General features: G+C 41.2%; 1 protein-coding gene across 2 annotated transcripts in view; it reads left to right on the top strand.

Moving 5' to 3' along the window:
• Positions 1-26,178, top strand: part of LOC113935793 (putative protein ZNF720) — a 169,199-nt gene that overhangs the window by 89,830 nt on the left and 53,191 nt on the right. The window contains exons 3-5 of one of the 2 annotated variants that reach the window (XM_035725237.1): positions 13,442-13,520; positions 16,091-16,217; positions 16,744-16,839. In XM_035725237.1, the coding sequence (XP_035581130.1) occupies positions 13,506-13,520; positions 16,091-16,217; positions 16,744-16,839 (238 nt within the window). In that variant the 5' untranslated portion in view covers positions 13,442-13,505. The remainder of the gene's footprint in view (positions 1-13,441; positions 13,521-16,090; positions 16,218-16,743; positions 16,840-26,178) is intronic. The other variant, XM_035725236.1, reaches the window with a different exon arrangement.

Here is a 26,178-nt window from a genome sequence, read left to right as displayed (position 1 = left end):
GGCTTCTCCGTCTCCCATTCCCCCTGCTTGTGTTCCCTCTCTCGCTGTGTTTCTCTCTCTCTCTCTCTCTCTCAAATAAATAAGATCTTTTAAAAAAAACCCAAAAAACAAATGGAACTTCACACACACTCTGTAATTGCACAGGAAAGAGGATACACCTCATACTGATGAACTGTTATGACTGAAGGTCAAAGTGTTACTGACTTGGGGCACTGAATGAGGATTTTTACTTTATTTAAATGTAAAATAAGAATTATACAATATAAACGTACAAAATAGTTAATGTTATGTCTATGTGTAGATGTTTTCTATCTCTTCTGTGACAAATCTCCACATATTTAGGAGCTAAAAAAGAACACTCTGCTGATTATATATATTGAATTTCAGTGGGCTTTCCAGGTTTTCTGCTTGGGGTCCTATAAAGTCAAAATCAAGGTTTCATGAGGCATGAGATTTTTTCTGCAGCCTCTAGGGGATTATCTACTTCCAGGACCATTCAGGTTCTTGACAGAATCCACCTTTAAAGATATTTATTTATTTATTTATTTAGAGCAGGAGCAGTGGGATGGGCAGAGGGAGGAGAGAGAGAATCTCAAGCGGACTCTGTGCTGAGCCTGGAGACTGAATCAGGGCTCAGTCTCACAACCCTGAGATTATGACCTGAGCGAAATCAAGAATCGGACACTCAGCCACCTGAGCCACCCAGGCACCCTGACAGAATCCACCTTTAAAGACAATTGGAGTTGAATCTAATCCTTATGAAGGGACTCATCTGCCTCCTGTGTACAGACCTGAATTTTGTTCTGATCTACTGGATTCAGAATAGCCAATATAATTGATTGTTGGTGTCTTCTAGCAAGTTTTCTAGCATCTTGCCAAAAGTTACACGTCTGTTTCTTTAGATCCTGTTCATGATATTTCCACTGGGCTAGTTTCATCAAATGTTTGGCCTGGCCCTCACTGCAAGCGTGTGGACCAATTGATATAAATCTGAAAAACCAGCTTGGCAACTTTGAATCAATATGTTAAATTCTTCAGCAAACCTATGGAGATCCTCAGTCACTTTAGGGAACTCTTTACTGCTCCAAGTTCACCCTTATTCCGGTGAACATAAACTGTGTCCACTTAGATCTTCAGAAGGCTTAACTTTAAGGGGGCAGATTTTAATGGGTTCAGGAGAGGTGGTAGCAGAGGGAACTTCAGAGGAAAAGGGAGGTGCAACAAAAGGATAGAATGAGCGTGGAGATGAAGAAGGGAGAGCACCGAGGGAGGCGGTTTCGGACGCGGGGCCTGAGCGCAGGGCGGCTTCCTAGCGACTATTGGCAGGGAAGGTGGGGGAGGGGAAGAGTAGGCTTCAGAAGCCCTTTTCCGTGTTTGCAACTGTTTTCTTACCTTTTGCAGTTGAAAAATTATATGTCAGTATGAGGCAATATGACGTTCCTGATAGGGTTTGGAACCTTCAAAATACCAATCAAAATAGGAATCCCATTCAGTTTTGTCAATCTCAGAACCATGTTTTTCCACCTCATCTTTGATAAAAGTAACTTTGGAAAGAGCAAAGAATTCAGTTACGGCCATTGAAGTTCTAAATTACTTCTTGTTAAGTCAGTCCATTTATATACAAAAGCCCATGAGGAGGGAAAGTATTTTTTATACATAAGAAAGGCATCTCTTCCTTAGACTGGAATAAAGGAGTATTTTGGAGCAAGATCAAGTCCACGTAAGATCAAGTACATCTCTTTCTGTTGGGTCAGAAACTGACTTCCAGTGGTAGGGCAAGAGGCCTCTTCCTGCCAAAAACCTCTGACTCCCTTTAGTGAGGTATCCCATGACTAATTTTCACAGTTGGAAAGGAGAATTTGCTTTGTTCAGGAGGCTGGCCAGTGGGGAACATGGTAGATTCATGTCCAAAGACAATCTACAAAGTCACAGCCCAAGCAGGAAGTGTTTAAGGGGGAGGCACACAAAAGTAGTGAGCTTTTTTTTTTTTAAAGATTTTGTTTATTTATTTGACAGAGCACAAGCAGGCAGAGGCAGAGAGAGAGAGGGAGAAGCAGACTCCCTGCTGAGCAGGGAGCCCGATGCTGGGCTCAATCCCAGGACCCTGGGATCACGACCCGAGCTGAAGGCAGCCGCTTAACTGGCTGAGCCACCCAGGTGCTCCGAGAAGTAGTGGGCTTTGACATGCAGGGGAAGCAGTGCTACAATGCGTCATCGTCCTTGATATCTCAAGGAGACTCACTAGCATCAGGGGATGCCACTTTCCAGCATGGTGAAGTTTGATCTTCTGGGAACATTGGGTTCCTGGTTTCCCTAGCATCAGAGGTCTGTTGATCTAAAGAACCTATAATTAGTCAAGCCTTAAGTTAGAGAGCATAAGTGAGTGAGTTAGACTTACGTAGCCAACCATGCTGGGAGTAGTTATAGCCTGGAAAGTTTATATTTGGAAAATAACATAGATACATTATTAATGCAGTACGTATTGAGCTTTTACTCTGTGCACACACATAGGATCCATGGTGCTGTGCTGGGACCTCAGGAACATGTAGGTGAGTTAATCCTCATAGTACTTGAGGGTTTGGTACTAGATGTCCCCTGTTTTCCCTAAGAATGTAGATGCTGGGCCCTGCCTTTTTGCTTTTTTTTCTTCCTTAACATTAGGTGTATGAAGTAGGAGCTAAGTATAGATTGGAGGAATATACAAAAACAAACTGGAACTTAAGAGGAAGTTCTCATTGTTGACTAAGAATCAAATTGTCATGAGATAAACAGGAGAAAATCAAATTCAAACCATATGTATGGAGACTCCACACAGATGTTAAAGTTTCAAAGACTGGCAAAGTAAGGTATATATGTCTTTGAGGAGAAAAGCAGAAGAAATGGAAGAAGAAGGGAGAAGTCTGGGAGCTCCAAGGGAAGAGATATAATTCACAAGAAGAAAATGAGTAAATATTTCATAAAATATTATTCTCTTGGCTACTCAAAAAAATAGGACAGAGAGAACTTGGCTCAAACGGGTCTTATTAGGTTCCTTTCTGTTTTTCGTACCTAGTATATTATCATAATGTAGTTATGTATGTTGATAGCTCTCATCCTGGGGCAGCTTCTGTATCTAAATTATTTTTAATTAGGAGGGTGGAAAAGACTTTTCCTTAATCTGCTGGATTTTTATTGCTTTTTAACTTACGATAAACAATATTTCTGCCAAAGTGGTCCATCATGGGGCAGCTTGTGCTTGACCCATACAATCTGTAGGATACTTTGTTGAATTAAATAAGAAACACACGGAAAAAAATACTGTATAAAATCACATGGAATCTAAAAAAAGTGAAATCATCAAAGTGAAGATTAGAAGGTTTGCCAGGGCGCCTGGGTGGCTCAGTTGGTTAAGCGACTGCCTTCGGCTCGGGTCATGATCCTGGAGTCCCGGGATCGAGTCCCACATCGGGCTCCCTGCTCAGCAGGGAGTCTGCTTCTCCCTCTGACCCTCTTCCGTCTCGTGCTCGCTATCTCTCATTCTCTCTCTCAAATAAATAAATAAAATCTTTAAAAAACAAACAAACAAAAAAAAGGTTTGCCAGCAACTGCCAGTGAAGGAAATTTTGAGATGTTGGTCAAATGGTAATGTGAAATTAATTGGAACGCTCACTAAAATGGAGTCAGGAAGTTTCAGCAGGGGGAGCTCTCAAGCCCTATGGGCTCATAGTCATTGGCAGATCCAACCGGAAGGGAAGGTCTTGACATTATACAAACTTGGCCCTGGAGATGGACTGTACTCTCCCAGCCAGAGGAAGATACGCTTTTCTTATCCCTCTCAGGCAACCACTGAAAAATCACCATCCTTCAAACTACCATTTTACTCCAAAGAACTTTAGTGTATAACAGAGTTCTCAACTTACCCCTTCTCTCCTCAAAAAAGCATCTTTCTTCTTTGTTTGCTAGACTTGCCTATCATTTTGCCATAGCCTGTACGGCCCTAATCTGATACTGTTATTCCTGAATAAACCCATCTTTTTGCGGAAAAAATAACTGGCAGTTTATTTTTATTTATTCTTTTATTTGTTTACTTATTTTTATAGAGAGCAAGAGCACTAGCAGGGTGTGGGGGGGCGGGTAGAGAGAGGGATAGAAGGAATCTTTAGCAGTCTCCATGCTCATTGAAGAGCTGTTGGAGGGCTCAGTCTCATCACCCTGAGATCTTGATGTGAGCCAAAATCGAGTCAGACGACCAACTGACTGAGACACTGAGCCACCCCTGGCAGTTTGTTTTTTTTTTTTTTAAGATTTTATTTATTTATTTGACAGAGAGATAGCGAGAGCAAGAACACAAGCAAGGGGGAGTGGGAGAGGGAGAAGCAGGCTTCCTGCCGAGCAGGGAGCCCGATGTGGGAGTTGATCCCAGGACCCTGGGATCATGACCTGAGCCAAAGGCGGACGCTTAACGACTGAGCCACCCAGGGGCCCTGGCAGTTTTTATTTTTAGTGTTAAATATAACAACACTCAGGACACCTGGGTGGCTCAGTTGGTTGGGCAGCCAGCTCTTGATTTCGGTCTAGGTCAAGGTCTCAGGATACGGGGACTGAGGCCCATGTTGGGCTCTGCCCTCAGTGGAGAGTTGGCTGGGAGATTCTTTCTCTTTCTCTCCTTCTGCCGCTCCTCTTCTGGCTTTCTTTTTCTCTCTCTCTCTCTCTCTAAAATAAATAAATCTTTAAAAAATCCATAAATATAACAGCACTCACTTAGGATGAATAAATATTGGTGTTCCATTGTGCAGCACACTGACTATAGTGATGTATTTTACACTTGAAATTTGCTAGAATGCATCTAAATAAAGCATTATCAGTACACAAAAATCTTAACTGTATGGAGTGATGGATATGTTCATGAGCTTCATTATGGTAAACGTTTTGTTGGTAAATAAGGTTAAGGGGGGGGGGCGCCTGGGTTGCTCAGTCGTTAAGCGTCTGCCTTCAGCTCAGGTCATGATCCCAGGGTCCTGGGATCGAGCCCCGCATCAGGCTCCTCGCTCAGCAGGAGGCCTGCTTCTCTCTCTCCCACTCCCCCTGCTTGTGTTCCCCTGCTCTTGCTATCTCTCTCTGTCAAATAAATAAATAAAATCTTTAAAAAAATAAAAAAAGTGAGGTTAAGGGTCCACAGAAAAAGGGAGAAAAGACAAAGATTTCTTCACATAAGAGAAGTCACTTTAGGCCCCCAGCCATTTTATGATGTATGCCTGCTTATGATCTGTGTTGGCACCACTTACCCAAGCACCTCTTTGATAAATGTCCTGGAATATGTCAAAATTACAGAAAGACCTCCGTAGTTAACGATTTTAAGGCTGCAAAAGAATGTAAATACAAACAGCCACCACAAGCCCAGAAGATAGTCTAACCATACCAGAGACAGTTAATCCATGGTAAAATTCCCATTGCTGTTTCCAAAGTAAAGATTGTCTTAACAGAGATTCTGTAGTGGCTGTTGTGGGAATTAAACCCCTTTGAGCACACAAATAATAAAGGAGCCAGAGAATTGATGATCCCCACCCTTTTACAGGTCCTTTGACTTCAATCAACTGGGGCCTGGACTCTGTCAATTTAGGATGCCTTTTGATGGATTTCATTCTGAAATGGCCTTTTCCAGGCCCCTTGGTGAATATGCATATGCCATTAGCTTAAAACTCACCCAATTTTGTTGCTTGGGGAGCTAGTATTGGGAAATGTCCCTGGTGTTCTCTTCACTTGATACAAGTAAAACTTGTATTTTTCTTATTTCTTATTTTTGTCTTGGCGGTGTTTTTTGGCTCAGCACCCATCATGAGGTGAAACCAGTTTCAGATGATAATTTCACCATGTATGTGGATATTTACTGTTTTAACCCTCAGCAACAACTGGATGTTCATAAATGAAAAACAAGGTCCTGAATGAGTACTTAAAAGAAGGACTGACTTTAATGACAAAGACCGACATTTAGGCACTCAAACACATTTCTCTGCTCCCATGTATCTGCTCTTGGGTTTCAGCAAAAAGTGAGTACCTAACACTGAGACTGGGAATAAGCAGCCAAAGAAAATTTTGATCTCCTTCTATTTGTTCAGTGAGGGGAGAGGCCAGAGTAGGGACAGACCTAGAAAATCTTCAGAAGAAGGTGAATCTGGGTGGGGCTGTGGTCGGTGAGGATTGTATAGAGGACAATGGCAGGCTGCCCTAAAATGTACCCCTTGGCTGTATTGATTATTTTGAAATAAAAGCTACGTAGGAAACAGCCAATGCAAAAAAAGAACACTCTGACCACCATTTGTGTCCAGAAAGCTGGAAATCAGTCTCTCATGTAATGGATAACTTTCCTGCACAGAGAGAGAAAGAGGTATTCTTATCTCCATGGATAGGGAATTAGGAGCTGAGAAGTTTGCGTGAACAAACTTGTTACTTTTCACTACTTTACTTCCACTACCTAAATTCTGCTCAGTATTCCATACTAATTGAAGGCCCAAACAGGAATTTTCTTTATGCTCTCAAATTCTCACAGCTGTATTGTCTCTTCTTTTTCCCGAAAACACCATAAAAACTACCTACATCAGTTATTTTTATGGGTCTCACTTTCATTATTGGGTTTTGGGTGCATGTTCCTAGACTTTGGGTTTGCTTTCTCCTGTAATCTGCCTCTGTTAATTTGATATTTAGAGTAGGTAAAATAATCTTGAATGGTAAAGGAATATTATTCCTCCCCGACAATTTTTCCCTAAACTCCTAAATAACATATGTGCACGGTTGAAGATCTGACCATGCCTACCTCAAAAGAAGCATTCTACTTACATACGTAATAAGATTCTTGTGCATCTGAGTTAAGCATATTGTAAATTTGAGGGATTTTCATAACACCTTATTATAGTGAAAAGGGTGATGGCCATCGTGTCAGACGCGGTGACACAGTGGGGGTAAAAATGGCCATTTTTAATGATATTCTTGGGTGTCCACTTGTGCTACACACACAGTGTTGCTTAGCATGCCATCTGAGAGAGCTCTGGTCAGTGAGATGGGGAAGCGCCCATGGAGGCAGGACTGCCCTGGATGAAAAAGAAATAACTTCCAATCAAAATCCCTATGTGTTATCAGATTTTTTTCTTCCTCCTTCTTAATCTTGAAACAGGGTTTGGTACCTAGTGGTAGGGCAACCAGTTTGGGACCATGAGAGTTGGAAGAGGAGCACAGCGCTGCATATCAATAATATCAGCGCAAAAACGAGGAAAAAGAGGGTACCCCATGTGATGTCTCAGTCATTTTATCAGACATGGGCTTCCTACGTATTCATTGTGTACATAAAATATACATCTTATTTTCTATAAGTATTACTCTTTCTTGGTATAGCTGAATACAAGCACACAAGCTACAAAATGAAATGGATTATTGTATTTCACTTGTAATAATTTAAATGGGCATAACCTGCTACCCAACTTCTTGGCAGTGGATTCCACAACTGATAGAAACCCCAGTTCCACTCTGGACAGGATGAGTGTAAGAACAGTACTGGCTGTGAAATACCATGGGGATTTCTGGCCAAAATATGGGTGGATCATTTGAAGCAGAGATGGTCACTGCCTCTGACTACTAACCTGTGTCCCCACTAATTGGCAACAAGCATAGAGCCCAGAGCACATGACTACCCTAATCATGGGCTATGTGGAATGAGGGAGGTACCTGTGAGCTGTGAGTCAGCCCCTGGAAGATCCCATCTATAGGGGATCAAACCTATGTTGGGGTTATAACCTTGGGATACTAGTATGTTGTGCAACGACAGCACATGCCTTGCTGATCCTGCCTATTAGAATGTCCTGAAGGCTTCATCTCCAGCTTCTGCTCTGTCATGTGACATCTTAAAGCCATGTCTACACTGCTTCCATCATCTAATACCTGTCACCATCCACTGCCAATAATCTAGGCCTGAGGAAGATCAGTAATCTCTGTCATCCAACAGCATCTGCTTATCAGTAACACCCAAGAATTCAGTTAAATCATGAAGAAAAATAGGAATTCCTTGGTTCCAGGAGATTACATTTCCCAAGTCCACATGTCCATTACTTTTACTCATCAGATGACACCATGAGCAGCTGATTTGGCCTTTGGAGTGAGTACATGTTCCCTCCAGTTCCCTCACCACATTTCAAAAAGAGTTCTCCATGTATGCTTTTAATAGGTCCTTATCTTGGGGCCCCTAGGAGGTTCAGTCAGTTAGACGTCTTTCTTTGGCTCAGATCATAATCCCAGGATCCCGGGATCTAGCCTACTCCTTTCCCTCTGTTGCTCTCCCTGCTTGTACTGTCTCTTTCAATCTGTGAAATAAAAGTTTTTTAAAAAATAGTCTTGGTCACCTGGGTGGCTCAGTTGGTTGGGCATCTGCCTTTGGTTCGGGTCACGATCCTGGGATCCTGGATTCGATCCGGCGTTGAGCCCCCTACTCTGCTGGGAGCCTGCTTTTCCCTTTCCCTCTGCCACTCCCCCTGCTTGTGCTCTCTCTTGCTTCAGTCTCTCTCAAATAAAATCTTAAAAAAATAAAAAATAAGTCTTATCTTTCTTTCTAGAAGTGTAGATCATCATGTTTTACCTACGTTCACATTCCTCTCAGTGCTAAATGTCTGAATTTATACTGTGGCCCATTGTCCTTGTACCCCTCTAATCTGAATTAAGAGGTCAATGAGGACTCTCTAGCCACAACACATACAAAAAACTTTCTCAGATGGATTTGTAGCTGGGAATGAAACTGAGGAATCAAGAGGAACTGGAGATCATTAAAAAATTAGACAAGTAGAATTTATCTTTCTATATTCAGAGACTCAGTTGTGCAACCTGGAAATAGGTATCCTTTCTCCACATGCAGAATTCATGCCAATTCTTCTTCCTGTAATCTTTCTCTCTCTTGCCTTGTCTCATATTGGAATATTTTCCTCCTACTTAAGGGATATCTGTCACACATCCAGTACTGCCATGTGTGTATAATCACTTCATTTAAAACATCAAAGGAACCCCTCCATTATGACATGGGGCTCAATCCTTTATTAGGTTCCATGGGTGGAGTGCTCAGGAGTTCCTGGGTAAGTCTGGGATTGAGCCACTGAAACTTAAACAGATTTAGGTAAACTCTGTGGGTATCTTCTCTATAGGGTACACAAGGGGAATTTCTAGGATGCCAGGGGAGGTGGTGGTTCAGAAGGGCAGTGGTTGAGGTGTCCTATCAGAAGTTACCTTTTTTAAAAAATATTTTATTTATTTGACAAACAGCGAGAGAGGGAACACAAGCAGGGGGAGTGGGAGAGGGAGAAGTAGGCTCCCCCTGAGCAGGGAGCCCGATGCGGGGCTCGATCCCAGGACCCTGGGATCATGACCTGAGCTGAAGGCAGATGCTTAACGACTAAGCCACCCAGGCGCCCCTATCAGAAGTTATATTAATGTGTGCCTCTGTAGGGTGTTGTTTAGAGAATGCACTAGTGAGAGGGGCTGGTGTCAGTTCAAGTCCCCTGCCAACCAACTGACTACACAAAATGGCTGCCAAGTAGCACCATCATGGAGAAGTTTGCCTACAGTCCCCCTATAAAATCTACAATATATCCATGTTGATGTCCCAGGAGTTAAAAGGAGGAGAAAATGACGCAATAGATAAACTCTCGGAAATATAACCACACATTATTTAAAGTCTGAGGCCACAGAGAAAATGGATTACTAGTTATATTACATCGTTATCAAATGGGTGGTAGATACCATTTGTTGTCTACATTCTTAAATAAGGTGAAGTAGGTTAATATTGGTGGCGGGATAATACATCATTCATTACCTATCACTGTTAACACATTAAAAACCAATATGTTCTATTATTAAAATATCTTAGGATCACACATAGACTAAGTTATGCATTTCAAATCCACTGTATGATCCTTGTTGAAAATACAGATTACAATCATTCAAGAAACATTCTTGTTCTGATATAATGACCTAGGAGTCATAATTTCAATAATTTTCAGGCCTGAAGTAATTGTTAAGAAACGTTGATGTACAATCCTATGCCCCGTTGGGGAGACGTTAGCTATCCTCTACTGATATCTGGGAAGGTTTCTTCATTTCAACCACAGCAACTAATATTCTGTACGTCTGTCTATTGCTATTGTAAAGATACGTCAGTATTTTAATGGCTTGCCACCACTTTTTTTTTTACTTTTTTAAGATTTTAATTCCAGTTAACAGAAAGTGTTATATTTGTTTCAGCGGTACAATATAATGGTTAAACAATTCCATACATTATCAAGTGGTTATCACAAGTGCAGTCCTTCATTCCCAAAACCTATTTAAGCCTTCTCCCCACCCACCTTCCCTCTGGTAACCGTTGGTTTGTTTTTTATTAAGAGTCTGTTTCTTGATTTCTCTCTCTCTCTGTCTCCACTTAAGAATTGATTAAATTCCTCATGGAGAGGTAGACTATGGTCACACTAAAGAGTCTTCTCATTGCTCATTATAATAATATTCTAAGTGTTTTCTCTTTTGCTTTGTTCTCTCCTATTGCTGAGATGTGTACAAGCAGTTCCTGACTCCTTTACCCAGCCTACAGATCATACTGACTACTCAAAACAGATTCACCGCGGTGTCCCCTCTGGACTCTATAACAATGGCCTTCTGTAATAGTTACACGTAGGGACAGATAGAGACCAATTTCAGTGCATGGGACATCTCTACAACCCCTGTCACCTTGAAGAAGTTACAGAATGTGAGCCCTTCACCCTTCAACAACCTTAATGATTTAAGAACTGATAATTGGTCAGGGATAAGGTGATGAGGGAAAGAAACAGAAAAATGTTCACCTTTAACTAAAGGTTGACCTATAGCCTGCATAATTTTGATAAGGATTGAATATGTGCTGGTTGGTACATTCTTACAGGGTCTCATGACTGCATAGTTAATATCAAACTGAATGATAAGCACCAGAGTAATTTTGCAAAATTGGAAATGAATATGAGCTTTAATCAGTTCGGTAGAAGTCTTGTCCAAAAACCAACTCCATGGTTTCAGCCTGGCCCAAGATTTTTTAAGGGAACTGGAGGCCAGTAATTGGTAAAAGAGGAGAATGGTATAGTCTCTAACACTTCTTGGTGCCTCTGCAGACTCAGTGGTGTCAGCTACAGGCGTTATTGTGGTTCTTGGAGGGGATGCATTGGTGCCCCAGGGGAGGTTATGCAAGAGGATTCTGCTCCAAGTCTTTCTAGGAAACAAAGCATGACCTATAGATACACAAAGAGGTTTGGTTTATCAATCACACAGGCTAAAGGTACATGCTAAAATTTAAAGACTACTAAGTTGGGCAAAGGGGCACGGGCAGGGCTTCTATGTAACTTAAAAAAAAGGTCCCCTAGGTTTATTCTGTTGCTGCAAATGGAAGGATTTCCTTCTTTTGTGAGGTTGCTTATATACGAAGAATGAATTAGATGGCAGAACTCTATCAGTAGTATCAGACATTAACTTTTTATATTATGAAGAATTGCCTGCCTGGTGTTGCAAACTATCGTTTGACAAAATTTGCTTTTTCCTTTTTTCCTGTGAATATGCTTACCCTTTTGAAATTCTAAATCCTTACACTCAAGAATTCTTAAGTCACCGTAGCATGTAAGCATCAATTTCCTGTGGTTGAGCCTCATATCTTTGAGGTTCCCATAATTAAGAAATTATTTTTTTTTTTCCTCTTGTGACTCTGTCTTACATCAGTTTAATTATTAGACCGGCCAAAGAACTGAGAACAGATGAGGGAAATGTTTTCCTCTCCTACACATTCATTCTGTTGTCCAGAACTGGCCTCCGTGCTTCAGAGCCAAACTTGAAGACAGAGTTGGGGGGTCAAGAAGAACAGTAGCTTTATAGTTTTGCTGGACAGAGGAGGCTGGTGGAAGTTGAGGCCTTCAGAAGAACGAGCTCACCCGGTAGCAGGGGCTGAGGGTTTTGTAGGGTTATACAGGATCTGGCCTGTTTGAACAGGAATTGTGTCTGCGCTGCCAGCCTTGTTCAGGCTTTCCGAGTGGTCCTGGATTCCTGAAAACAGAAAACAAAGGCTAAGAAGCGGGGAGGGAGTAGTTTGGGGAACAGAGGGGAAAAAGATACTTTATACCCTCAAGCCTCACTGCTGTTTCAATGCAGCCATTTGATTTTTGTTCAACTTCTCTCAAGCGGTTTCAGTTTGAGTCACCAGGGCAACTGAAGTAAGAGCACTTCAAATTTTAAGTCTGAAACCACTCATTATTTTCTAGAATTCCAAAAATAAAGAAGAATAACAGCATTTTAGTGGAAATTTTGAGGAATTAGAATTCTCATATATTGCTGATGGGGAAGTAAAAAGTACATTCATTTTGGAAAACTGTTTTGCAATTACTTATGAAAACATTTACCTACCGAGGGGGAGCATGTTCTTAGCACAAAATATGTCTCTTTGTTTAAGGGTTATTCTAAGCCGGCTAGTGTGTGTGTGTGTGTTTGGGGGGGGGAGGTGGTTTGAGGTAGAGAAAGCGTGAGTGAGCATGCGCGCGCGAGCGGGGAAGGGGGAAGGGGGAAGGGGGGGCGCAGTGACAGAATCTTAAGCAGGCTCCTTGCTCAGTGGATGCTGACCTCATGACACTGAGATCGCGACCTGAGGTGAATTCAGGAGTCACATGCTCAGCCTCGAGCCGCCCCTGCGCCCCTCCACTTGTTATTTTAAAGAAACGGCAGACAAAGGAAAACCCCTGAAACCCAGTATGTTTACTTTTGTAAGAGATACTTGCATTTATAAGGGAAAGCTCCATTTGTAAGGGTGCCTCCCTCTGTGTAGCAGAAAGAGGGAGAATGTATAAATCTCCAGAAACTCTGATGAGTGGGAAAAGCATCGATTTAAATCTGGTTAGCAACCACAGCCTTGGATACTGCGCTTTGCCTGGTCACCTCCCCAAGTGCTTCCCAAAGGGATAACAGCGTGAAGTTCCCAAAATGATCCTTGCTGGTGCCCTCCCCTCAGATTCTGTCAACTGGTGAAAACAACAGTGTTGTGTTAATTAAGGGCTCGAGGTGATTCTATGTGAGGCCAGGGTTAAGCACAAGGGCTTTCCGTTATTTTATGAGAATTGAGAGCAGGGTTTGCCTCAAGAAGAGGAAACAGGGTCTCTGCTACATGAGTCCGGGAGGGTCAGGTCCCTGGAGCACAGGGTTCCTAGGCTGTAGCTGAATTTGTGGGCATCTGTGGGAGGGGAGGCCCCCTGGAAGCAGAGGAGGAAAAGTCAGGGATTGGTCTCCAAGTAGGAGCTCGTGGTTTCTGAAAGGCTCCTGACACAAAGGACTAGGAAGTTGGGCCTTTTCTGCATTTCAAAGTCCTGCCTTCAGGCCGAGCAGTTTAGAGGTGCAGAGGCTCTGTTGGTGGCTTTAAAGGCATTTTCTCCTGATGCAGCTGTGATTTCTCCATGAATCTCTTCTGACAAAGAAATCTAGAGGACAAGGTGAAAGAAGAAGAAATGGCCAGTTCTCAGGTAAGCCTTGCATCTGAGGTCAGAGGCCTTGTCATCTTTTTCTCCTGAAATTCCTTGCATTTAGAAATTGCAAATGTTGATTCCTGTATTTCTGATAATTCCGCTTTATGTTTTCACCTAATTTTTGAAACCTTTTCAAAAATGATACTGAAAGTTAAGTCTTTAGAACAATTCTTCCCTATCTCCCAGAGCCTTCTCTCCCTTCTCCCCAACCTGGCTTCCAATAGTCCATCAACAATTGTCACTTTGAATTAAAGTCCTGCAAGTACTGAAAATATTCCCTTTGTGGCTGATTCACAGGGGAAGTCTTTGAGTTCCAGATTCCTGTTGCTGATGGGGTCGGGTCCTGGGATATCAGTAAAGGAAAGCAGTTCTTATTTAGGTCCCATCTGGATGCTTTTTCAGCTTTCTGTAGACCAGGAGTCAGAAAATGCATAAATCAACATGATGGATAGGAGGCTCAGAAGAACTGGGAAAGTTCTCAGGGGAGAAAGAGGTGGGGTGGAGGGGAAGGGGGGCGGATTCATGTTCTTTAGATTGTGAAAAAATACTTAAAATATAATAGATATTACAGGACTTGGAAACTGTGTGATTGAACTTTGTATAAATGCACTGTATTCTCATAATTCAGTTTATATTCTGATTTAATGTTTGATGACCACAAGAACATACCAGTAATAATAGGTCCTTTGGTGTGCTTTAGGCACTGGTATCAATTTGTTTCCTTAGAGCTCATGTTACCTTCTTTTTTTTAAGATTTTATTTATTTGAGAGAGAGAGAGACCAGAGAGCACGAGCAGGGAGGAGGGGCAGAGGGAGAAGCAGGCTCCCCGCTGAGCAGGGACCTGGATTCGGCGCGTAATCCCGGGAGCCTGGGATTGTGTCCTGAGTGGAAGACAGATGCTTAACTAACTGAGCCACCCAAGGGCCCTCATGTTACCTTCTTTTACTTGGGCTGGTCCACTCTGACAGATTTCTCCCCTATAAAGTTCATATTTTCTCCCTTAGTATTCATAAGTGTTGGGGCGCCTGGGTGGCTCAGTCGTTAAGCGTCTGCCTTCGGCTCAGGTCATGATCCCAGGGTCCTGGGATCGAGCCCCGCATCGGGCTCCCTGCTCCGCGGGAAGCCTGCTTCTCCCTCTCCCACTCCCCCTGCTTGTGTTCCCTCTCTCGCTGTGTCTCTCTCTGTCAAAGAAATAAATAAAATCTTTAAAAAAAAAAATCATAAGTATCTTAGATGGATTTACTGAGCCATGTGCAGAAACCATCACATTTAAAGTGGAAACTTCTTTCTTCTGAATTTCTCTTGCTTCTAGTTTCTGTTGAGGAGAACAAAGGTAAAAGAAATGTAGATAAACTGAAATTCAACTTCCAGACCCTTGGTAAATACTTGAGACTGGCAGAGTATGACATTCCATCAGGAATTCACAACTGCCTTAATGTTAATGTTTCGCTAGAGGCAAAAAGCAACCAGCTTGACAATAGCCAGACCTCCAGGATCCTGTAAGTCCTCTTTAACATATGAAAATCCCTGCAGAAACTTCCTTTATTTCTGCCCCCCAACTTAAAACTATTTTATCAATGGCTTCTCGCAAGGACAGTGTAGGTCTTTCTGCCCAGGGGTCCTGTCCCTGGACTTTAATAAAAACAGCTTTTTGCACCAAAAACGTCTCAAGAATACTTTCTTGACCCTTCACATCACTTTCCACTGGACAATGAAGGCTCTCACCTTTGTGTAGCAGAGATAATGATTTCTAGGACTGGAGGTTCTAAGACCTCCATCTTGTAGGTTTTTATTTTACTGCACACTTAGGTCACAGAGCTACCGTTTTATTTACCTCTTTGTATTTTCAGAAAAGAACAAAAACAAAAAAAACAAGAACCACTTACTTAACATGTTTGAGTGTCTTAAAATCCCGAAATATAATAGAGTCACAGATAGAAATTATACCAGGTAGGCTTGTGACGCAAAGGAAACTTGATTTGTGGCCAATAAGGAGATCACAGAGAATAGCTTCCAAAGCAGAGACTCCCAGAGCCAGGGAGAATGGTTTCCTTTTATTTAGGGTTCAGATGGAAATTTAAAAAGAGGGGCTTCATCATCTTGTGTAGAGCTGGGCATAAAGTCATAAAGGTACCTGAAGACAACACTTCCATACATACTTTGTATGTTATGTAAGTGAGGTTTGTGCTTATCCTAGGACGGAGATTTTCATATTACAATGAGGTAAAAGTACCATGGGTTACTCTTTGGTCCATCTACACAGGTGAGTCAAGGGTTAAGCTCAACCTGGGCTGGCCCAGTTTCATCCTTTGGGCCGTCATTACCTTTAGTTGGATAGTTTCTGTTCCTTGACAGGAGACTAGACCATGGGGTCTTTGCCTGGAGTAAAAGATAAGGTGAATAGAAGAGGTTAAGTAAAATGTGGGACAAAGGTCGGAGGGTACAAGCAGGTAACTGGGGAAGGTCAGGTCTTGGGTCTAGCTGGTGACACTAACTCCCTCTTTCGTCTTAGGGACCATTGTGAACTCTGCCAATGGCCACTTGGTAACTGTGGTATTTATTGCAGGGACTGCTGACATTCAGGGATGTGGCCATAGAATTCTCTCAGGAGGAGTGGGGATGCCTGAACCACACTCAGCGGGAACTGTACAGGGATGTGATGTTAGAGAACTACGGACACCTCCTCTTCCTGGGTGAGACTAACTCCTTCCAGATTTCCCAAACCACACTCAGGGTTTTGCTCCTTCCTTTGAAGACTGTCTATTAGAAGATTCCTCTTTGAATGTTGGGAATTCAGATCCAGACCATAAGGGAAATAAGTAGGGGTTTGTAGATGTAGAGAAAAATCTTCGTGGTGTTTCCTTTTCAGCTTTAGCTTCCGTTTCTTAAGAGAACATCATCACTAAACCGCCCCCCCCCCCCGTCAAAAAAAGAGAGAACATCATCACTTCTGTAGATAAGTGCCAGTTGTAAACAGTGAGTGGCAAAAAAATGGTACTGCCTACATCTTAAACTGAAATTTTAACTCCTTATTATTGTATTGATAGTCCTTGAAAGGGGAGGTCATGATGTGAAAATCTGAAAATTCTCCTACATGTTTAACGGGGCTGTTGGTCAACAGTGTTTGGGAAATCATTTTCTAGAATTCTACAATGTCCTCTAGTGGATTGAAAGTTAGAATGTCCAGCAGTACTACTATTCATTTTTTCCAATAAACAGGTCTTATTGTGTGGAAGCCAGACCTGGTCCTCTTTTTGGAGCAAGAGAAGCAGCTCTGGGATGTGAAGAGAAAGGAGACAGTAGCCTTCCATCCAGGTAGGTGGGAATGAATGAAGCAGATGACAGAGGTGAGGTCCAAATGTGAAGGAGGAAGACAGACCTTAAAATGTGGTTCAAGTAGCTCTCCTTGAATGGAAATTAGTTTTGGAAGCATAGTTGCATTTCTACCCCTCTCACAGAGGGACATCCGCTATCCAACATTATCAAGCTCTTACATTTTCTAAGGATTCTCCTTCCGCTCCAGTGATGGTCCGTCACATCCGCAGGGAGGGCCAGGGGACTCTCCTGGGAGTGGGGGGGCCTCCATAATCTGAGAGCTTCTCCACAGCTGTGAGGGCCCTGGGACAATCATCCTATTTCTGAGGAACTCTATGCTAAGTCCTTTTTAAGTTCTGTTTTTCATCATGGGAGAAGTGTGTCAGGGTGGTTGTAAGCACATTGTGGTTTGGTGCAGAAATCCTGGGAACACTGGAGACAAATATCACATGTTTTCTGGTTTATGTTTTCCTATATTATGGTGGCTTTAATCTTAATTGTACAAAATTGAGAATCAGTAATTTAATCAGGTAACAAAATACCTCCCTAGAATGAGAAAATCTAATCCTTTATTTCACTTAAAAGTTCATTTTTCTTTGTATTAAATATTATTAGAAATTTCCACCCTATGTGTCCCATTCCTCAGTGGTGAAATAATTAAAGGTATCTGTTTCCTGGAATTCCTACCTAAATAATGCCATAGGGGAGCTAGAATATTTAGAATTCAGAATTTTCAGCTTGTAATAAAGTCTCAGTTGTTACTTTATTAATAATTGAATCATTTTATAATTTTGCATGGTATGAAGTTGCTGTGACTTTGCCATGTGTGTTCTCACCTTCTTATTAGTTATACATGATATTCATCTTTGATTTTTTTTATATCAAAAGTGGTGATATGACATGGGCATTTGCTTATAGAAAGTAAGGGAATCAGTAAAATTCCCATATTAAAAAAAAAAGTTTTGCTTATAAATTTAATTTTACATCTGGAAAAATTAACCATTAGGCTTTTCTTCTACTTTCCTCAGAACGTATCTGAATTTAATCCCAAATATTTATTTTTTACAGAGTCATTGCTGGCATATTTTAAAATTATGATGGTATTTCTTTATTTCAAAATGAAGGGTTTTTTGGGGGGTACTTGATTCTTATTTTTCTCTCTTTTTTAAAGATATATTTATGAGGCAGAGAGAGAGAGTGCATGAGCTCTTTCGGGGTGAGGGGCAGAGGGAGAGGGAGAGGGAGAAGGAAAGGGAGAGGGAGAGGGAGAAGGAAAGGGAGAGAATCCCAAGCAGACTACCTGCTGAGCGTGGACACCGTTGAGGGACTCTGTTCCACGACGCTGAGATCATGACCTGAGCCAAAATCAAGAGTCAGATGCTGAACCAACTGAGCCATGCAGGTGCCCCACGGTGCTTGGTTCTAAAGGAGGCCTTATGTTCTGTGTACAGGAGGGATATATTAATGATAATACATTTTCCAATGTCTTTTAAGTGCTTATTCATAAAATTTTCCATTAGAACTTCTCATGGTAGATTTTAATATATATTCTTTACTATTTTACTATCAATAAATGCATGCCAATAATTCAGAATGCTTAGTTTTCATGGGTACACAGTCTCATTTTAAAGTTATAGTTCTATAAAAGGTTTCCTTTTAAAAAAATCCATTTTTTCCCTAAAGATTTTATTTATTAGGGAGAAAGCACGCAGAAGTGGGTCGGGGGAGTGGGGCAGAGGGAGAGAGACAAGCATACTTCCCACTGAGCAGGGATCTCACACTGGGCTCCACCCCAGGACCCCGAGATCATGAGCTGAGTTGAAGTTAAACGCTAAACAGCCTGACCCACCCAGGCACCCCAAAAGTCATCTGTATGTGGAATTCTTCGGGTTAAATTTTGTCTTATTCTGGTTTTATAATTCCATAATAATGTGCTTCCTTTTGTATGGGACCTTTCACAACATTATTTCGTTACTGTGTATTTTATTATAGGATGACAATTTTCACCTCAGTAGATTTCAGGACAGTGTGAATTTAACTCAAGTATCAATCAGCTCTTTAGCCTCTCCAGTGTTTGAACAAATGCTCACCTTTTGTCTGAGCCGCCACCATAATGCGTCCAAAGGGTGCTCTCATTCCTTCTGCCTCTATGGCATACATGACAGAAACAGTTTCCTCAGGCAGTATCTGCACAGCCAGATCATTGAGCATACAGGTCACTCACTTGATCCTCTCTGAGGAGAGGTAAGAGTTTTCTCACACTGTTTCTGTCGAGTGTCAGGGAGCGTGAGCCGCTGTTGTGGGCAAGTGTCACAAACGTTTCTTGTCTCTTCAATGAGCCTCTTCTTCCTTTGCACTTCTCTGGGGGTGCTGTGTTCTAAGTGGCTTCTGAAGCACTCTAAAAGGTAATTTGGTCCATTTTTGTCTCCATGGAGGAGCAAAGTCCTGGTGCTTCCTATTTCTGCATTCTGCTGATGTGCAATGATTAGTATTAAGTTTGCACATTAGCATTTTAATATATATGCGTGTGAGTATAGTGAGTGTGATAACTTATTTTGTATCTTTTAGTTGTGTCTTTCCATAATACCCAAAGGCCTGTTGGCAAAGACAGGGAAAGAAGATTCACTTTTTTTTAGAGTGATATAAAATGTTGAAGCAGTGGCCCTGAGTATTTATACTTAATAAATGACTGGGAAGGTGACAGAGGGTAGTGAAGGGCAAGCAGGAAGGGTGTTATGTTGGGTATAACCCAAGTGGGACAGTTACCATAATGAAACCCTTCCCACCAGAAGAGATGAGGCATAGAACACATTCAGGGAAAACCCCCACTGTAAGTCAGTTATGTTTGCAGTACAATGTCTTTGAACCCGGGGAATATAATGCATTTTTTCAACATACATATTCTCTGGAATATGAAAATTCTGGAAAGTCACCTAGTCTGTGCTGAAAGTTTCATTCAAACCATTTCAAATAGGACATTCGTTTAATCGTCCACTGATGCATTTCTGAATGTTAGACATTTAAAAATATACAAATTCCAAATGTGATTGATTTGAGAAGTCCTTTTCAGAGGGTTCATTCTCCCGCCGACACATAATCCTTCCTTGTGGCACACTCTCTAAATTTGATCAACAGAGGAGAGTCTTTATCCAAACATCACTGTGGAATACTTAACCACAGAGTACTTAATTTGGAGCAAGTTTTCATGTGTCGTGAACTTAGGAGGGCCTTTTGTGAGGACTGTATTTTCCATAATTACCATGTTGTTTATAAAGGAGACAAAACTTGCCAATAGAATGAATCTGGGGAAAATGTCAATCAAGGGTCAAATCCTAATAAACATCAGAGAATACAGTTTCCAGAGAACCAATATTAGAATAATAAATGTGGGAAAGTCTTTTATGAAAGCTCAAATCTTACTGTATATTACTGTATCTTTACTGACGTGAAGACTGAAAAAGGTAGTAGTAAGTGTGGCAAACCTTTTAACTAGTCTTCGAGACTCAGTAGCAGACATTTCATAATGGGAAGAAATATTACAAATGTAAACAATGTGGTAAAGACCTTAACTGCCACTCAAAACTTATCAGTATGAGGTAAAATACAGTGGGGAGAATGCCGACAAATGTAAAAAAAAAAAAAAAAAAAGTGACAAAGTCTTTAAGCAGAACTACAAACTTGCTGAATATCAGAGAGTGCGTCATGTATGAAACCCTACAAATGTAAGAAATGTGATAAAGCATTTCATTCATAATCAAAAGTATTCAACAGGAGATAATACATCCTGGGGCGATACCTTAAAATTGTCAAGAATAGTGGTAACGTCTTTACCTGGAACTGAACCCTTACTCAATATCAGATAAAGCATACTAGATAGAAACCTTTGTGTAATGGCTGATGAATGACCTTTGAAAGAGTCTTTATAAAGGATAAAAATAGTAAAGATGTAAACAATTGGCTAAGTATGTGCAATAGAAAGGCAAATCTAAATAAAATCAGAGAATTAATAACAATAAGTTGTTAAGTCAGTGCCATTTTCAGACATGACTCTAAATCCGAGTATTTATTACAGAGAAAAATCCAAATTTAAATGACCTAGATCAATCACAGTTTAGCCTTGGACAGGGCAGGCATGAGGGGCACCAACCCCCTCCAGAACTGAAAATCCGTGTGTAATTCTTGAGTCCCCAAAACTTAAAACCATTCCTACTTTACCATGGAAATACCGTATTGTTGAAACCTTACCTAGAACATTAACAGTTAATCATCCCCCTCTTTTTATGTTGTCTGTATTCTATACAGTATTTTTATAATAAAGTAAGGTGGAAAAAAAATATTAAGGAATGTGTAACGAAGAGAAAACATGTTTATAGTACTACATGATATTTACAAAAAAGAAAAAAAATCTTTGTATAAGTAGACCCATGCTGTTTAAACCCTTGTTATTCAATGGTCAACTGTATTTGTTAATAAACCTGAAAGGATCAAGGGGGGATGGATGTCTGGAGAGGGAGAATTAATTTCACTGTGTCTCTTTTTCTTTTGACCATAATTTGAGTTATTTTCAATAGCAAATATTAATTTTACTCTGAAATAATCTCATAAGCCTTTATTGCTTGTGTGCCTGCAAAATAATATTGTTGCTGTCTCAGAGGCTCTTGTATGATAGTGAATTCATACCTACTTTTCCATGTGAGATTAAAGACACAATAAGCGTTTGCCTTTGGCTCAGGTCATCACCTCGGGGTCCTAGGGTCCAGCCCCATATCGCATCTGGCTCCCTGCTCAGGGGAGAGTCTGTTTCTCCTTCTCTCTCTGCCCACCCCCCCACCTCATGCGCTCTCGCTCTCTCTCTCTCTCTCTCTCTCTCTCTCTCTCTCTCTCTCTCTCTCGCACGGGTGCGCTTGCGTGTGCACTCTCTCTCACAAGTATATAAATAAAATCTTTAAAAAAAATAAAGACACGGGCGCCTGGGTGGCTCAGATGGTTAAGCGTCTGCCTTCGGCTCGGGTCATGATCCCAGGGTCCTGGGATCGAGTCCCGCATCGGGCTCCCTGCTCCTTGGGAGCCTGCTTCTCCCTCTGCCTCTCTCTCTCTCTCTCTCTCTCTCATGAATAAATAAATAAAATCTTTAAAAAAAAAAAAAAGACACTGTAACGTACAACGTGTGACGAAAGTCCACATGGAAATGCTGTTTGTGGTTGCGTATAAGAGTCATAATAAGCCACAGTGAAGTAAGTATTCAGGGCATTATTATCTGCATTAAAGTAAAACAAACATTCTAAATTTTAAATAGTTTTGCCAGTTGCTATTTAGGAGAATATGGTGGTACTTTATTTAAAGCCTGGATGTATGTTCACAATAGAAGTTGATACAAGTCAAGAACGTCAGTTTTAAGGTTGAAATAAATTTTCATAGATATCTAGGAAAGTATATCTAACATTTTCATAAAAAGGTGGAAAATTATTGTAAATCCACATTCACTCGATAAGTAGCCTCAGTTTGAAAAGCATGGAAAACCCAACTCACAGAGCATTATGTCAGAGGAACAAGAATGGTTCTTGAATGATGTAATGGGTACCTTGACCAAGGATCGTACAGTGATTTTTCAAGGGTGTGTTTAGGGTGTGTTTGGACTTAGTATATTTTAAAATAATAACACTGAATGGATTTTAATGTGTTAACGATGTGTAATAAATAAAGTGTGATCCTTCACCAACCTTAGCCTGCCCCAATTTCATCAAGATTGCAGGTAAACAGACAGTAACACAAAGTACACTTGACCCTTGGACAACATGGGTTTAAACTGTGTGGGTCCCGTTATAGTCAGATTTATTTATAGTACAGTGCCGTAAATGTATTTTCTCTTCTTTCTGATTTTCTTTTTTTTTTTTTTAAGATTTTATTTATTTATTTGACAGAGAGAGACACAGCGAGAGAGGGAACACAAGCAGTGGGAGAGGGAGAAGCAGGCTTCCCGCCGAGCAGGGAGCCCAATGCCCGGCTCGATCCCAGGACTCTGGGATCATGACCTGAGCCAAAGGCAGACACTTAACCGACTGAGCCACCCAGGCGCCCCTTCCTTCTGATTTTCTTAACATTTTCTTTTCTTGAGCTTTCTTTATTGTAGGAACACCATATATAACACTTATAATATGTAGGTTATGTATTAGTTTACTGTTTTTGATAAGGTTTCTTGGCTACAGTAGACTATTTTTAAGATTTTTTTTTTTTTTTGAAGATTTTGTTTATTTGACAGAGAGAGAGTGAGAGCAGGAACACAAGCAGAGGGAGTGAGAGAGGGAGGAGCAGGCTTCCCGCCGAGCGGGGAGCCTGATGTGGGGCTCGATCCCAGGACCCTGGGATCACGACCTGAGCTGAAGGCAGGCACTTAACAACTGAGCCACCCAGGTGCCCCTATTTTTAAGAGTTTATTCGTTTATTTGACAGAGAGAGACACAGCGAGAGAGGGAACACAAGCAGGGGGAGTGGGAGAGGGAGAAGCAGGCTTCCCAAGAAGCAGGGAGCCCGATGCGGGGCTCAATCCCAGATCGCTGGGATCATGACCTAAGCCGAAGGCAGACACTTAACAACTGAGCCACCCAGGCTCCCCAACAGTAGGCTATTCAAATAAAGTGTTGGGGAGTCAAAGTTATAGACAGATTTTCAACTACACGGGTTGTGGGTACACCGAACCCCTGCATTATTGAAGGGGCACTTGTACTCTCACATCACTAGTGATGATATCACTAATAATCTTTTTTCCCAATGGCCCTAAATCTCAAATTATTTGAAATTAATTTTCCCCACATTTATTTTTATAACTTTTTTTTTTTTAGTTTTATTTTATTATGTTATGGATTGTGTAAGACTTTTCTTCCTTTTTGTAACTGCTAGGACATTATGGTGTTTTTAATAAGGATGATATAGAAGTATTATTAAGTGTGTAGGTAAACAAATGTGTGATCCTACTGACTTGTATTCCAATTTGTGTTAACTAGACTGCCTGCAGGGATTTTGAACTGACTCTGGCTACGCCTAATAGCAAATACCCTAGATAACAGCCCCCACAGTCACACACAAATGTAAGGTCCCGATCTGACTTCCCCAGTAGCCTTTGTGAAGGAGTGTCCACTCCCAGTATATTTACCATGAGCATCCCTTAGAGAAGACTCCCGCAGAGTTTACCATACTCCACTCATTTTGGTTTGAATTGTACATTCTAGACTTGGCCCAGGAACTCCAAAGCACACCAGCCATGGACCCTAAGAACGACATCTGCCCCAGTTCTTGCCATTCTCTCTGCCTGCACTCAGTCTTGACCTCTTCATGTTGTTCCCTCAAGGCATGTTATGTACGTCCTCCAGGAACTAAGAGTAGGAAACTTTATTTCAATATCTTTCTTTTCTTTTATTGAACCATGTCTCACTGTCTAATGCCCAGGGGTTCTACTTAACTACTGCCAATTGAACAAAATCACTCCTAATATAAGCCATATTTATAGAATGCTCAGTATTTTAAATGTTTTACCCTATATTTTTTGTTGCTTGTGTTGTTTTTGTGAGCATACACAACACAGAGGTTTATAGTTTTGATGTGCACAGAGTTCAGTATGTTATATTAAGCTAAAGATGTATTTTGGAGTAAAAGAACTAACTAGGAATAAGTAAGTGTGTGTGTGTGTACCTGTATTTTCAGAAGGAAAGGGAATATTGGATCCAATGAGATAATTTCCAAATTTCAAAATTGATGATTGCCTAGCAAAGACAAATATTATAGATATCGTAATAGGAATAATTCTGCATTATATAGGATTTATTTCTCCTAAAGCTCTTGTATGTTGGTTTGAGGATCTCCCCATGCAAATCTTGTCTTGTCTACATGGCTATGACTCATATAGGATCTACTCTGTTTTCCTTGTTCCAATGTTCAGGAATTGTTGCTCAGTTGGCTTACTCACAGATTTGTGAACAGTTTGCATGAAATGACATGGTGTTCAAAATTAATTTGAATCTGGGCATAATTCTACAGTGAGTATATTAAATTCTATATAGTTGAATTGATCCATTTCACTTCTTCCTTCTGATTGGAAAAGAACCCTAAGCAAGATTTCTTTAGTTATTCTTCTTTTCTCTTCATGGAAGTGACATGATCCAAGTTATGTACTATAACAAGTTTATTGGGTGAAAACTCGGAAACCTCACAAGTCATGGGTTGTTTTAGCCTATATTTGAACACACCAAACATGGGACGGTTTTGGGTCTTAGTAGATGTTCTAAAGTTAGGAAGGAAACAGTCTTCTATTACAAGGGATGATGCAGCCCAAGGTAGGAGATGAAAAGCATCTAGTCTGACGCATGAATTTTTCATGTGGGGAAAGGACGTCTGTCCAAGGCTGCACTCTTGACTCTGAATCTAGAAAGATAAATTGTACTTGTTTTCTCTCTAAATTATCTCCAGTCCTTCTGTCTCCTCATCTCCATTCCAGGGATTAGCTATCTTGGCTGTCTTTCCTTCCTGTGTCATGGAGACCCCGTTGTCACTGCTCTCTCTGTCCAACATAAGCCATTCAGGCCCTTGTAGGTCCTTAGGAATAGCTTGGAATTTTCAAATTCAATGGTAAATGGTTGGTAACAGGTTCATTTGCAGCCATATCTGAGATGTAAATACAATGTTGTCACCACTTCACTGGAAGAACAGGAAAATGCCATCAGTGGTCCACAGGATTAATTTAGGCACCTGGCACTGAGAGAGTTGTGAGGACAGATAAAACATGATGTTGATACAGTTCGAGAGGAAGATAAGTCCTACTAAAAGCAAATATGGAGAATTCTTGAAATGTGAGTAAAGATCTGGTAAGGAGCTCCCTTTGGTCCCTAAAAGTCTTAAGAAGGTTTTGGTGATGAACAAATGTGACAGAGATGGGGACTTGGGAAATGTGGTTTTTTGGAATTGAAGGAAGTCAGACACTTTCCTCATGATTTCGTGAATTTCCTGATGGTCCAGAGGACCAGTTCCTGTTGGATGACAGAGAAACTGTATTTTCCCAGGCCCAGATGTGTGGCGGTGGATGGAGAGGGGGTATTGGATGATTTAAACATTATAGGTATTGCTTTAAGATGTCACATGACACAGTAGATCGTGAAGATGATGAAGGATGCTGGACCCTAGTAGTCAGAACCAGCCAGGTGTATGTTGTGGTTCCACAAAGCACTGTGGTTATATCCCAAGTATATAACCCCAATATAGGTCTGATCCAGTAGATGGGTGACCTTCCAAGGATGCTGACCTGCAGCTGCAAGGACCTCCCTCTGAACTGTGTACAAGGCAGTGATTAGT

The sequence above is a fragment of the Zalophus californianus genome, chromosome 17 (genome assembly GCF_009762305.2).
Source record: "Zalophus californianus isolate mZalCal1 chromosome 17, mZalCal1.pri.v2, whole genome shotgun sequence".
Taxonomy (NCBI): Eukaryota; Metazoa; Chordata; class Mammalia; order Carnivora; family Otariidae; genus Zalophus; species Zalophus californianus.
This window is presented reverse-complemented; position numbering and strand designations above follow the sequence as displayed.